We start from the raw sequence: 15,467 nt of genomic DNA, 5'->3' as shown, positions 1-15,467 counted from the left end.
TGGGGTGTGCCCCACCGTCGGAAGAGGCGATCCACTAGATCCTGCCGTAGCTCCCACTCGTGGCACGAGCGCAGCTCCCTGCTGAGTGAGTCGGCGATGGTGTTTTTTATCCCTGCCAGATGAAACGGCACCAGAAACATCCTTTGGGCGACGGCCCAATGCCACAGGTCCTGCGCCTCCTTGGACAGTGCTGGGGACCTGGTTCCGCCCTGTTGTAAAACATAGTGGTGGTGTTGTCGGTGAAGATCCTCACCACCTTGCCCTTGAGGGACGGAAGGAAGGACCTGAGGGCCCAAAACACTGCACGGAGCTCTAGGACGTTGATATGTAGTGATTTCTCCGTCGGGAGCCAAAGGCCTCTTGCGTGCAGATTTTCGGTGTGCGCTCCCCACCCTTCCAGGGAGGCATCCGTGGTCACTGTCTCCTGGTGGGCTGGGGTCTGGAAGTCCATGCCCGCCGTCAGATGCGCGCGGGTGCCCCACCACCGGATCGCTCGTCGGAAACTCTTGTCGAGTGTGATCCTTTCCTCGAAGCTGCCCGTCGTTTGGATCCAGCGCGCGTCCAGGAACTCCTGCAACGGGCGCATTCGGAGCCTGCACAGGGGAATGAGGTAGATGCAGGAAGACATCATTCCGAGGAGGGACTTGATGGACCTCACCTTGGCCGCGTCGGCCACCAACATCCGTTGTACCTTGCCCAGGATGGCCCTGGTCCTCTCCTCCGACGGGGAGGCCAGAAGGGACACTGTGTCGAGCCTCGCTCCCAGAAACAGTGCGTCTTGCGCGGGTACCAGGTGGGATTTGGCGTAGTTCACGGAGAATCCCAGGTCCGTGAGAAGCTGGACGGTCCTTGCCGTGTGGTCCACGGCGAGCTCCCTCGTCTTGGCTCGGATGAGCCAGTCGTCCAGGTAGGGGTAGACGTGGATCCCCTCTCGGCGCAGCTGCGCCGCCACCGGTGCAAGGCACTTGGTGAAAACCCTGGGTGCCGACCGTAGTCCGAAGGGGAGGGCTTTGAACTGGTAGTGACGCCCTTGGACCACAAACCTGAGAAATTTTCGGTGCCCCCTTAGGATGGGAATATGGAAGTAGGCATCCTCCAAATCCAACGACGACAGGAAGTCTCCTTCCTCCAGCTGACCCAGGACGTGCTGGAGGGTGACCATCCGGAACTTCTGAGCCTTGATGAACTTGTTCAGACGTCGCAGGTCTAGGATGGGGCGCCATCCTCCCGTCTTCTTCACGAGGAAGTATCTCGAGTAAACTCCGGAGCCCCGAAGCCTCTTTGGAACGAGTTCGATGGCGCCCTTCCTGAGCATCGCCTTTACCTCCCGGAGAAGCTGCGGGACGTGAAGCTCTTTCCTGGCCACGGGGGGGACGCGCGGGCACCTTCTTTGAAACTCGAGCGCGTGGCCCCGGGCTAAGGCGTCCAACACCCAACGGTCGGTGGAGATGGACTCCCACACGCTGACGAAGCTCGCCAGCCGGCCTCCAACCGGGGTGCTTCGGTGGGGGCCCGACCCCACGGTCGGTTCAATCCTGTTTCGACGAGGCTTTGCCGCCTTGACCTCCTTGGCGATGACGGCGGGGTCCGCCTGACTTGCCTCGTCCCCTATAGGCCTCCTGAGACGACGAGCGGGCCGCTTGACGGTAGGTGGAGAAACCGCCGCCGGAGCCTTTGGAGGCGCCCTTGCCTCCGCTGCTCCGAAAGGGAGGCCGTCGTTGTTGCAGAACCCCAAGGGCCCGGGCCGTCTCCGTGTGCGTTTAATGGCCTGAAGGGAATCGTCCACTGTTTTCCCAAACAGGTTGTTCCCATCGAACGGCATGTCCAGGACTCTGGTCTGTACGACTTGACGGAAGTCCGTAGCCTTGAGCCATCCACGCCGCCTAAGGCACACGCCGTTGCCCAACTGGCGAAATCCCGTATTGGCGATGTCCGTCGCAATAGTGATGGCGTGGTCCGACGCCACCTCACCTTCCTGTAGGATCTCCAGGGCGTCCGCCCTCTTGTCGTCCGGTAGGAAGTCCAGCAGGGGAGCCAGTTTGTACCATAGCTCCCTGTCGTAGCGGGCCACGATAGCCAAGGCGTTGGCCGCCTTAATCGTCGTCGCTGCAGACGAGATGACCCTGCGTCCCATAGAGTCCAATTTCTTTCCCTCGCCGTCCGGCGGGGAAGTCAATGTGGAGGCCGCACCCCCCCCGCTTTCTTCCTGGCCGCCGCGGAGACGACGGAGTCCGGGGTAGGCTGCGCCCGGAGGCACAGGGGGGCCGCGTCCGGGACCCGGTACTTCTTTTCGTACCGGTCTCTTCTAGCTGGCGTCGTGGAAGGGTTCTTGAGGAGGGCGAGGCCCTCATCCCAAATGTCGTCCAGTAGAGGCACCGCGAGGACCATCTTCCTCTTGGCCTCGCGCCGTTGATAAAGGAATCCTTCCTTTTTCTTCTCCTCAGGGCAGAGTTGGAAAAGTTCGGATGCCCTGGCGATCATGGAGTGAAACGATCCAATCTCGTCGGACGGAGAAGCCCTGGTGGGAGGTGACGACAGAAGATCCTCGTCTTAGACCTCGTCGTCCGTACCCGTCGCGGCCGTGTCAGTCCCCGTATCATCCCCTCGAGTCGTGGACGGGGAGGAGGGCTGGACGGGGCGCGACGGCTGAAAAGGAGGTGGAGGGTGAATCCTTCTTTTCTTGGGAGGAGGAACGCCAGAAGGTCCCTGTTCTGGGTCCCCCGACGGGAATGGTTCCTCCGCTGGCAACGGTAGTCTCGTCCTTATCTCCGAGCATAAGGACTGTATAGCCAACAAAATGGCCGCCGAGTTGTCTTGCGGCCCTGGCAGAGGGGAATCCGACGGGCGATCAGGGGCCCCGTCGGCGCCCTCGACGATGTCGTCGTCACCCGCGTCGGGATCCATCCCGACGGGCTGGTCTTCTTCCACACCGAGGCCGTGGCTTAAGACCTCGATCAGCTCTTCCTCCGAGGTTGAAGCCGAGTCTACGACGACACCCTGCCCCCCCTTTTTCTTCTCCGCCGGAGATTTCACGGGGGTCCTATCGATGGGCATAAAAGAGGGCTCCCTCCGAGGTGGCAGGGAGACTGAGCCCCGAGGTCGCCACCACTGGTGTAGCCTCCACAGTCTGAGCCAGGGCCGCCGCGACAGTCTCGATACAGGCCTTGGCCGGATGGATTAAGGCCTTCACCACCTTAGGTGCGCTCACCGCCTTATCCTTGAGGGGGGGGGACACTGCCTCGCTCCCCCTCCGATGGGCCCTTCGAGCTCGACTGGGGCCTCTCTAGGAGCTTCGCCGGGTGCTCGGCCTTCCTCTTACCCGATCCAGAGCGTTGGCTCGTGGTTGATGGTACCGGCGAGGGCGCGCCCTGCCTGGCACCCGTAGAGCCCGACCGTTTGGCGCTCCCGGTGCCAGCGGACTCGCGGTGCTTGTCCTTGTGTTGGACCCCCGTCGCCGGGGCGTCCTCAAAGGTCTTAGAAGACCGCTCGGATTTCTTCCTCTTCTTCTCGCCGGACGGGCTCTTCCCTTCCAGCCAGTTGGCGAGACGTTGATGGCGGTCCTTCATGGTCCGCTCCGACATGTTGCCGCAAAACGCACAGTCCTTCTCCACGTGCGTCTTGTCCTCATGTAAGCAGTAGAGACAAAAGGAGTGTTCGTCCTCCTTAAAGACGTTCTGCAGCTGGCATCCAGGGCAGACCCTGAACAGCTTTCCGGGCGTCGAGCTTCCCTTCTCCTGGGCCATGTCCGGGACGTGCCTGCGAAAACTTCTGGAGTCCTCCAAAAGCGTAGCTCGACGAAATCTTCACCCTTGAGGGGCGCAGACGAATCCGACTCGGGTCCCCGTTGATCGGATGGAGAGTCGGTGGAGCTTGAGGCTCTTTTGACCGAAAAAAAAACGAAGTTTTTGAGAAAAACGTGAAAAAATAGCACTAACGCTCGAGAGCAATAGCACGAGGATCCCAACACATGAACGTGCGGTAAAAATCTGAAGATGGCTGCCAGAGGCGGGGCTTAGGTAGAGGGCAGTCATTGGCTGTGGTCAGTATGACGCAGAGACCAGTGATTGGTTATTACTACGAAAGACAGGTCAGAAACGAAACTGATACTGGTTTTTTCTTTACCGAGGATTCCCAGCCTGACGACGGGGAATATTCATGAGCATGTGAATCCATGCCAGACCCCATGCTGGAGAAACAAAATACGAGTGCGGTCTGAAAATGAAATCAAGGCATGCATCTCTGAATTAATTGGACCAAGGGAAGAAGAGGACAATCGTGAAGAGCCGAGGCTGGAAGACCGAGGATGGTGCATCCAGGGCCCCAGGAGAAAGCCGGTGAAAGGCTCGAGAAAGTACAGGAGAGGTAACGTCTCCCCGGAGGCGGAGAACTGAAATATTCCCGAATGAGGCAAGAATGAATCTATTCCACTATGCAGATTGTGACTTGAACAAAAGGGCACTTCTGGAACAACAGTACAACCAGAACATGAAACTTGGGGGTTTGGGGGGCACAATGGGGGCTCAATCGAGAGTGAAGTATTAAACTCGGTCAATGGGCGTGAAGTAACTGCCCCCACAGGTGGTTCGATGCCAGACCGGTGCTGTCAACCGGGCTCGATCAGACACCACCAACTGGGTAAAGAAAGGGAGGAGGGAAGGAGCTAGGGTAAAATAGAAAATAGGGTTGAAGCAGCATCTCAATTATCGAAACGCTAGACATAGTGGGAAACTTAATGAACAAACAAAACACTGGTCACAGAGATTAAGTTACCTTCTCAGGGGAATACCCAATGGCACTGACTACTGAGGTAATGAGAAGAGACACACTAAGAATAGGGACACTCAACGTAAAAGGCCTCAACTCACCAACTAAGATCGCTGGTATCCAGAGAATTCCGTAGGGCTGAGATTGACATTCTCCTGTTACAAGAGACAAAATATGCTAAGGGGAAAGTAAGGCAAATATTGGGTAAACGTGCAGGGATGGAGTTCTGGGATCTGGGCCACTGAGGAAAGGGGGAGTGGGGATTCTCATCAGAAAAGGTATATAATTTGAAGTAACCAAGACCTGGTCCAATAGTTTTTGGTTTTTGAAAGGGGGAAAAAAACAACCCTGCCAGGATTCTTTTTCAGGGGTAACATATCCAAAGCCCGCATGGCTTTGCCTCGTACCAGAATGAACAATCTGCTTGGATGTGGACACATTTTCTCTTCTGTAGCGTCCATCGGCTCCTTATTCAGAGTAGATGATGGCGGTTGATCCAAGATATGGTAGTGAAACTGAATCAGTAACTGTAGTCGGTGAATCAGTGCATGGAATTGGTAAAGCCTGAGTTAACACCAGAACCAGAGGGGCCAGAGTATCAGGGGATGTTAATGGTCCTTCATTTCAGCTACAAGTGAGGACAGCAACTTCCAGAAAGCATGTGCCATGGCACTCATTTCTCACCTTGTACAAACATTCCCTCAGTAATGAGTGAAGGATCTCGATGTGGGGGTATTTCCATTGGTGAAGAGGTCGATATAACATACTTCGGAATCTGAATAGCACTGAGCGCTGAACGACTATGTCTAGTAAACGTTGAAAACAAGTGGCTGTGGAGCCGAAACCTATGTGAAACAAAATAGGTGTTGCAATGGAGCAGTATTTACATCTAGAAAGAAAGAAATCTTCAAATTAAGGGATGACTAAAACCAGAGAATAAACCAGCACAGTGGAAAGAACATGCATGTTTCAGCAAAGTACTAAGCATCTCCTGTAGAGCAGGGATCTACAGCCATTGAGTATGCTGATTAGGGCTGCTGGGAGTTGTAGTGCACAACATCTGGAAAGGTAAAGGTTGCAGACCCCTGCTCTACAGGAATGGGGAAGTACAGCTAAGGTTTGCCTGAAAAAAAAAACAGGATATCGATCTTTCATTGCTGAAGACTCAGCACTTGAAGCAGAGACCATCACAAACTGGTTAGAAGGTCAGACAACGAAAGAAGTATTTTCTCTCAACCCAAAGAGCTTTTCACACTTCTCTCATGACTCGCTTCCCCCCCTTTTAATCTTGTGCTTTGGAAGAGAGAACTGGGACAAAAAACTTGTACCAGCATACAAATCGAGCATTTAAAGCCTTGTTCACCTTCTTTAAGGGAGGTATGGCTAGCACAGAAGGTTCACCCTTTGAAAGGCCTGTGTGACACTTATGAACAATCAGTACTAAGATGCTGGGGGGAGCTGAAGTCTCTCCCGAATGTGCCTAAACCGATGTACCATAACACATGGTTTCAGAGAATTCCATACCCAATGATCAACTGTTTGTCAAATCTGGAAGAACTTTGGTTTGAGAATTGGAAGTATTCCCATCAATAGGTATTAGCTTTCATTTGTGCCTGGGATGGCTCTCAGTAAATCAGGGGACACTGCCAGATGGGTAAAGTGCCTGGTGGAGAATAACCCTTTACCTAAATGACAACCTGCACTCATGAATGAGACGGCTGACTCAGATACAGTCCCTGCTTGGGCATGAATTGCAGCGTTCTACTCAGAGAAAAACTCTTGTGCCAAACTGCAGAAAAATGAAAAGTTGCTCATTGAATGGAAACTTTTGAGGCACACCACTTTTGCTCACTAGCTGCCTGCCAATACTAATACATTTCCTAAATCCGGCTGTGGACGGCATGCAGTGAGGAAGGTGTCCACTCACGTAACCTCTGGAGGGCCAAATTGAAAATAAGGATTTTTTCAATGGCTAAATGGAAATAAAGTCTTTTGAGGAAACCACTCCCAAGAGTATCCAAGGCTGTGACAAGGTAGCACAGAGACAAAAAGGGTAGGCACCATGAACAAAATGCTTCCTGATCAGATGGATAATCAGGAAAAACAGAACAGAGTGTGACAGTTTGAGGCTATGTTTAAAGATCGAACCTGTGCACAGAGCTCCATTCTAAAAGCTTTATAGTGGCAGCACATCTTTTAGAAATGGGTACAGGCTCACCTAGCCGCACTGGAAAATCTAGACCAGAAGGAGGGCAGATCAAGACTACAGAGAATGCTAGAACACTCAGACTCAACTGTTCATGTTCCCAAAACGTCTGAAAAAAAAAAAACTGGAAAGCTAATGAATCTGAAAACTTCCTCCAAGATGGCCTCCTGTGAAGAATCTTGATTTTGCTGAAAGGGTCAGAGGCTTTGCACCTCATAGCGACTGCAAAAGGGCCCAAATTAAGGGGAATATGCTTTTACTACTGCTAGTCATTTTTTACTAGAATTTCCAAATTGATGACAGACTAATAGTCAAAGCATTTCAATCTATAAATATTCCAATGCATGAAGGACAGATTCAGATGTTTCACATATTGTTACTCAAGTGTGACAGGTTATGGCTTTTAATTACAGTATAATAAATTCACTCCCAAACACAAAGATTGCACATTTATCGTTCACTGGCTTGAAACTCTACTCCATCAACTTGAATATCTTTCTTAAATAAGAAGAGTTCCTCACTAATTGATCACATCACCATTACAAAGTGGCATAACTTAACAGCCGAGTCATACTTTTGGTCATCAGATTAGAAGCTATCTGTGCAACTAATAAAAATTAACTGACCTGTAGTCGAATTTCTTCTTTGGGGAGGAGGGGGGCATGTTTTATTATTCTGGGCCAGCAAATCTGCCCAGGTTTCATCACACCCATCACGCACCACAATCTGAACAACACCTATGCTCTCTTTAACGTGACCTCATAAACAAGTGATGAAGAAATACATCAGCCCAAGGAACATGGCGCTTACCTGGGAGATTGAGGCAGCTCTTGTTGGTTTGTGAGATGGTTGGCTTCTGAGCAAGAGAGAGGAGGCCTGGTCCATTGCCTATTGCCGATGATGGTGGAATATTTCTTTGGTATGATGTTGTCATGCGCTGCCCTTCACGAACAGGTGGGAATACAGCTGAAGGGAGCTGTGCAAAAGGAGGGGCATTTGGGGGAGGTGCGACCCACTGCACATCATCATCATCATCAAATCCATCAATATCAAAATTATCAATATCAAAATCTAGCTCTGATGCTGCAGGAGCATCCCCAGCAGTTGTGCCGGCAAGAGCAGAGGCTGGTTTGGTTTGGACTTTAGAAGATGTACTTGTTGTGACCAGACTATTTGGAAAGTTCCAGCTATCCCCATCGTCTTGGCCAGTCTTAGGTGTGTGGCATACAGTGCTGGAGAATGCTGGTGACTTGTTGAGTGAGCTTGGAAGTGAAATGTCCATCATGCTTCCTTTTGTAAAAGAGAGCATCGGTCTTGCTGTTCCTCTGCTTCCTTGACCAGTGTATGGGGTGCTCTTCCCTATGATGGAGACTGAAGAATTTGTAACTTTGATTGTACTCAGTGTTGCACCACAACTTGCAGGTGCTTGAGGCTGTTTTGTGAACTGGAATTTGCGGATGTGATTGGTTTCAGAGTGAGAAGGGCTCCTGGTGGGGGATGGAGGGGAAGGCGTGGGAAAGTCCCGTGAATAGTCCTGGCACGGGCTGCTCACTATAGACTCTGTCTCCCAATCTAAGACACTTGGACTCAGAGCAGAGTGGAATGGAGGAGAAGGCGTGAGGCAGTCCTCTGAGGTGCCCTTGTTGAATTTCGAAACAATATGCATCTCAGTGCCTGTCTTACTCGTTGAAGTGGTGCCAATCCCAGCTACGGTGCCTGCTGCCGTGCTCTGTGGCAGGAGCCTCTTTCTGTGGGACAGACAACATTCTATGTAAAATAACAATATTAAAACAGTTCAAACTTACAATCTCTTCTAATTAAAAACACATTTTCTATCATTACACTTTTTTTTAAAAAAATAAGAATGTTTTAGGTACAGAACAGGAGATTTTTACTATGTGTACCATGATAAAGTTCCTTGTCTGGCCACTAGAGTGGTTGTAGTGGCAGAGCTCCACTGTCAGCTATATTTGGGGAGGTATGGGAAGGGTCACCCCACACAGCAATAGCAGCCCGCGGAAGGGCTCATTACTCTGGGCATTTTTCCTGCTGTTGGCACTTTAAAATTTGGCCAAAATAGATGAAGGACAGTTACTGCAGCAAGACCCTCTGCACAGCTGCAAACAATCAGAAAGAAGGAAGAACGCATTATTAGAAGAATGAAGCAGGATTGTTTCCGTAGCAGATTCAGCAAATGCGTCCCACCACTGTGCATGATTGGGGAGAAAGAATCAAAAGATGGCACACTGGCCTATTCAAGTACTAGGTTGTGGAAAATTGGGATTAACCGATGGGAAACAACCGTGGTCTCTTGCCATTCCACCACTTCCAAGCCCACCATTATCATCTGCCACAGCGGCAACCCAAAGTATAGGGCCCACCTGGTCTTTCCAAAGCACGTCACTGCTCCCAAGTTCTGCCAAGCTAAAATTTGGGTGGGGAGGGGCGATGGAAGGAGGGACAGCTGCATTCAATACGGCAGTGATTTAATCATTTTTGTAGTTTATAAAGCATGTGCCAGATCCGATGTGCGTGTGTTCACATTACAAGTATAACTGCATGTACAAATACATAAAAACTGGCAGAATATAAATAAAACATATCAGGCCATCAATCGAATACAAGAGTTCATTCAGGTATTTCAAAATGCTTTATATTACAGGCACGCTACAGAATGCAAGATGGTACTACACTACAGTAGCCTCTGCTCAATTGTGACAATGCACTGGGTGTTGCAGATTCTGTAGCGCAAGTAATGACGCTCAGAGCAGTCTGATAGCAGCATTTATCACTACAGCGAGATCATCTAGACAAGGTGAGTTTTACACTATTAGCTGAAAGAAATATTGCACTGGCCACAATTGGAATCAGAAGTATTGTCACATGCAGGATAAAAACACCTGGTTGGAAAGACGGAATTGTGAGAATTGATGACGATATACATGGAGTGATGCAAAGAGTGATAGCAGAGGAAAGCGGTCTGTATCCAGAAAGGATAATCACAGTAATACAATTTTAATAGCCAAAGAGTTACCAATTTTGTGAATAGGGTATTTAGTTGTACCTGGATGAATGTTAATTTGACACTGGCCATAATAAGATCTACAGTATGGCTACTTTATTCTGGGACAAGAGGTGAGTTTTGTTCTGGCAGGAATTAACATGTGTGGTCTGTCATAGAAAAAAATATTTATGATCTGAACTTGTTTTAGTAATATGATTACTGACGAATCCCGAGAGATTGTCACTGCTTTTGATGGGGGAGCCCCACCCCATCAGGCCAGGGAGGTGAGGCCGCTACCCGAAACTCCCTTTGGGGGTGGTGTTCAGCAGGTGGAGGGGAACCCCCACTGAAGATCGTGGCAATCCCGGGAGAACGCAGTATCCTTTTGACCCTCCCATCTCTCCTTATCAGACTTCCCCTTACCTCATTTATGAAACCACCATGTATTTCTATTACCCACCCCAAGCAGAGACCATTGACACGAGAACGATCTCTATGGTAGTTGGTGGCAATACTGGGATGAGGAAGATGCAAAGATCGATGAAGATTACCCACATTGAGAACGAACAGCGACGGTCTAGTTGTTCAAGAAACTCAATTGGTCAGCCCTGGCTAAAAACCAGGGAGAGAAGAGAACAATGGCGTCTTCGGCATCTTGGCGTAGACCGAGAGCATGGTAGGTGATCCGAAGGAGGGCAGACTTGAAAGGCTGACGGCATCCAGAAGAGGAATGTACCTGCGGAAGCTTCACAAAGGAGAATGCACACCGAAGGAGAAAGCAGACTCTCGCGGACAGACGGAAACACCAGAGGGATGACCGGTTACCATCGAGCAGCTGGGGAGTGCCGGGGAAGACTGGAGAAGGCTCTGGCATGCCGACAAAACCACAGAAGATCCCAGGAGACCCGTGTACAACCAGACGGCAATAGTCAAGACCCTACAGGTACTAGGGTGGCTCAGCCTAGGGTATAGGATACCCAGAAGGGGGTTGGGACATCCCAAACAGTAAACAAGGGTACTTGCTCTGTGAGTGAGACACAGAAACAGAAAGAGAATGAACTGTGAATATTTGGAACATTCACCATGGAAAGCAATCAGGTGAAGGGAGCCTGGGACCCGAGTTGGGGAAATCACATCTCGAACAGCGAGGAACGAGAAAAACGAACTGCTAATTGTGAATGGAACACACAGACCTTGGCAGGAGGGTAAACCAAGGCTGTGGGACAGCGAGCATGCATATAACAAAGATTGAGAGCCACTTAACATACCCTTTGGCAGGAGATTGAACCAAGTGGTTATTAGAAAAAGGTTCTGCAACCCTCCACACAGCTTGGAAAAGGCATTCACACCGTTCGTCGTCGCAGAACCTGGGAGCCAGGTCTGCTTATAAGGGTCTGGGATCCTATACAGGTTGCAACAACGTGAAAGAGAGTCAAACCCTTAGGCTTCAATGAACTTTATGTTTGAACTGCAAAGCAGGGCTGCAGGTGGGCAGCCAAGAGAAAAATGTTCACTTTTCACCTTTTGAGTTTAGCTTGTGAGGGACATATTAGGATTTAGACACAGGACTGTGGACTTGAATTGGACATTCTGACACAGATAGCTTCATTAGTTTTTTTGAAACTGTGTGCTAACCACAATATATTCTGGTAAGTCAGAATCAGGAGAGACACCAAGGCTTTAAGGTTTTTGTTTCTTTTGTTTAAAAAATAATATTTCTCTAACTCCACAAGTCGATGCCCTAGTCTATAGAAAAGGAATGTCAAATGTGCGCAAGTTAGGATATCTGCAAATTAACAAAGTTCTCTGTCCAGAATCCTACTCTAACCTAACCACTTTCCCAATGCGATACAAGACAACCACAAAAGAAAAAAACAAAGCGTGTGTGTTCGGTGGAAGGGATGGCTGCTGGCTTTGACCACAACCCAGTATATGTTTTGGTAAAGGCCTTTGTCCATAGTTCAAGTGCAGGTGCAATAAAAACAGTTCTTGTTGGGCTGGAAAGCTAGTAAGGTGATCCAGTCGAGGTCTCACTGGATCTCTGGCCAACTGCTTTGGATGACAGTTGGAGTTAATCACAGAATATTCTCCATTCAGGGACTCCTTCAGTCGCTCCCCACTCTAGTGCTTTCTTTCTTGCTCCACACATACTGGGATTTCCTTTTTCCTCCTCCACTCTGGATTTTTCCCAGTTTCCATCCAATCTGGGGCTTTGCTGTTCTCTCCCCGCTTCAGGGTTTGTCTTTCTCTCATCCCTCTGTAGAAAAGGCCTTTGCTCATTGTTCCAGTTAAGGATATATATCGAAGTTAGCATGATGGGATGTTATAAAATGTTCCACTTCAGGTCTCCCTCTGTCTCTTGACACTCAGATTTTCTCTCTCTTTCCCTTTCCTCTGGGCACTTTCTTTCTCCCTCCTTCCTCTGGGCCTCTTCCCCTCACTCTCCACTCTGAGGTGGTCTACTTTCTTATCCACCCCCTTCTGAGATTCTGTCTTTTTCCCCTCAGGGAAGGCTCTTCCCTCCTTCCAATTAGGGTTTCTCAATGTCTCTCCCCACTCTGGGGTTTTTCCGTTTCTCACTCCCCACTCTGGGGCCCTCTCGTTCTCCCCACTGTGGGATTGGTCTCTTCCTGGCTCCCCACTCTGGGGGTTCTCTGTGCTCTCCCCACACAGCGTTTGCCACAGTCTTGTTTCCCAATCTGGGCCACTTGGTGCTTTCACCCCATTCGAGGGCTTCTTGCTGTTTCCCTCCCCAATATGGGGTTTCTTAGCTTCTTTCTTTTCCCTTCCTTTCTAGGGCTTCTCTCAGTACTTCTCCCCTCTCTGGGGTCTCTCTCTCTCTCTTTCTCTCTTTCTCCCCACACAGGGATTTCTCTGTCCTTTCCCCGCTCAGGGGCTTGTTTTACTCTCTTTCCTCACACTGGGGTTTCATACTCCTTCCCCACACCAGAGTTTCTCTCTCGTGTTTATGCATGCCTCTCATGCCTCTGTAGCCACTGGGTATCTGTATCTGATGGGAGGGTTATGTAGCCCGACTGCCTTGTCTCACTGAGTAGCTGCTTAGACGACTGCTCAACTGGACTCCACAGCGGCGGGTATCTCCTCAGGGTCCCCCCTGGCTCAGTGCGGGAGCTTGTGGGCGGTTCCTCTGTGTTCTGTCTTGGCCCATGAGGTGCTCTTTCCTTTCTCAGTTTGCCACATCCATGGTTTCGGGCTCTCGCCTGCTGGGCCACGCTGCATTTTCCTAGTGCAGACCTCCGTGAGCGACGCCACTGGCTTTCTCCCTTCACAAGCATCTCTCTTCCCAATATTGTGCTGTGGCATAATTAGACTGAGCGTTGTGGATACTCCTCGACTGCTTCTTCCACCAACGTGCCTCCAAGCAGTTGGTTTTTCCACCGTTTTCCTTTGGTCTGTGGTGGTGCACGGGGCTGGGTTAGCATGCTCAGTTTTCATAGTTGTTTTGCTATAATAGGAAGAAATTAATTTTGGGCCAGATGCCACGTCAGTCATGTTAAAAGTATATGTGTGTGTGTATATATATATATATATATATATATATATATATATATATATATATATACACACATATACTTATTACCACAGCCAGCCATTGTTAAAGGTCTCCCACACAAACTAGTTATTGCATACCCCAGAAAGGCGTTGGTCTCTGGGGGAAGGGACGATGACTTGTGGTGCCCTCTGGAGACTAAAAAGGAAAACGAATACCTGTTTATAAGGTCTACGCGTACCTGTTTAGAAGGAATACTAGAGTAATGCAACTGTGATGAAGTCACAGGCAGGATAGTTCCATTAAAACATTCTACCTTAACCCTCTCTTAGGAGGATTACATGTAAGGATCCCACTGGACGATTCAGAATATTTTGAAATATCAATAGTTTTAAGGAAATGATCGAGGAGAGCCGAGACCTAATTGTAATTCAATGGCAACCATAGGGACAGAGAGAGAGAAACGGAAAGCAGGTACCCCTTAACCTAGAACAAGGGGAAACAAGAAAAAAACAACAGAAAAGAATTCTAGGTCATATTTATTAAAGAAACTTTTATTTAAGGTTCTTTTTTACAAATAGAAAATGAATCGCACAATTCATTCAAACACAGAATCAAAACCCAATGAACTGCCCACCACTAATGTAAAAAAGTGGTTAAAAAATCTGTCAGACACCTGTTGTGTCAATTAATGCATGTCATATACTCAACCATACCAATCACACTATCGGAAACTCATTCACAATCAATAATATAATTACAAAAACAAACACATAATTCACAATGTGAGACTTCATTACCCCACTTATTTTGGTGCAGAAGTCAGGGTTTCAAACAATTTCTAGGACCCTGTAGTTAACCAGTCCCAACGGTTTTGACATATAGACATTGCAAAACGTCTTCACCAGGGGAATAAACACACTACAAAACAAAAAATTCAAGAAAACCATCCTTAAGGGCATAGTCCCTTACACACATGCTAAAAGTGCCATTTACAAAAGCCATACCCAACAATTGGTGGTATGAATTTAAAAAAAGGACTGGGGAAGCCAGGAATATTACCTTCCCACAGCCTACAGTGTACCATTGCAAAGGAGGAGGTTATCCCCAAGGAAAGAAAAGCCACATACCAGTCACCGTAAGGAAATGGGTCAACACCCGAGCGTACAAACAAAAAGGACTGTGACTATCACCACAATAAATGGTCTATAATGGTTTACCTGTTGTCGGACAGTTGTCCAAGGCAAATGGATGAGCAAAGGAAAGGGCCAGGAGGAGGTACACCAGCAACCGCCTTCAAGCGTGTTCCTGAGATCTCCGGGCCTGCGTACACATGGGGGGTGGGTCAATTTAGCGAACCCGAGCACAGCAGAGTGAAAGTGTCCCAGGCTAGAATGGAGGCAAAAGAAAAGTGCGAATCACACCAAAAGGTGGAAACCATAGGGAAACTTTCAAGGGAGATTTAAAATTCCTTTCCCTATCAGACCTTCGAATATGTCTAGATCTTTTGCTTGTGGTGTATCTACCATTTCCAGGCCGTAGGTGAGTGATGGAATATTTTTTTTTTGTTTATAAAATGTTATTAGTAGTATTATTGAGAACCTACAAAATTATTTCATTTGAGCAACCAGAGGCATACGTTTCATAGGCAGATGGGGAGTAGGTACAAGTGGATCTAGGGCACCGGGCCGCCCACCCGGTGCCTTCCTGCTTGCTGCTCTTTCCCCACCTAAGGAGGCTTAAGTCTCGCCGACTTGGTGCCTTCCTGGTTGCCGCTCTTTTTCCCCACTTAAGGAGCCCTCCAGACTCTTTCTTTTGCAGATGGGGAGCAGGTGCAAGTGGATCTAGGGCACCTGGCCTAATCTTCGCCCACCTTCTTAGGCCCGCCTCTTCCTTTATGCTTTTAACTCTTAGATCAAGGGCATCCGAAGCGAAGGGCAGACGAAGAAAAGGGCAATTCCTGTTTGTACCAGGAGGACCCA

At 49.2% G+C, this 15,467-nt stretch overlaps 1 protein-coding gene across 3 annotated transcripts in view; it reads right to left on the bottom strand.

Moving 5' to 3' along the window:
* BLM (BLM RecQ like helicase) overlaps positions 1 to 15,467 on the bottom strand; it is an 865,782-nt gene that overhangs the window by 643,753 nt on the left and 206,562 nt on the right. For all 3 annotated transcript variants that reach the window (XM_069624186.1, XM_069624184.1, XM_069624185.1), the window contains exon 7: positions 7,781 to 8,718. In XM_069624186.1, the coding sequence (XP_069480287.1) occupies positions 7,781 to 8,718 (938 nt within the window). The remainder of the gene's footprint in view (positions 1 to 7,780; positions 8,719 to 15,467) is intronic.

The sequence above is a fragment of the Ambystoma mexicanum genome, chromosome 11 (genome assembly GCF_040938575.1).
Source record: "Ambystoma mexicanum isolate Mex_15411 chromosome 11, UKY_AmexF1_1, whole genome shotgun sequence".
NCBI lineage: Eukaryota > Metazoa > Chordata > Amphibia > Caudata > Ambystomatidae > Ambystoma > Ambystoma mexicanum.
This window is presented reverse-complemented; position numbering and strand designations above follow the sequence as displayed.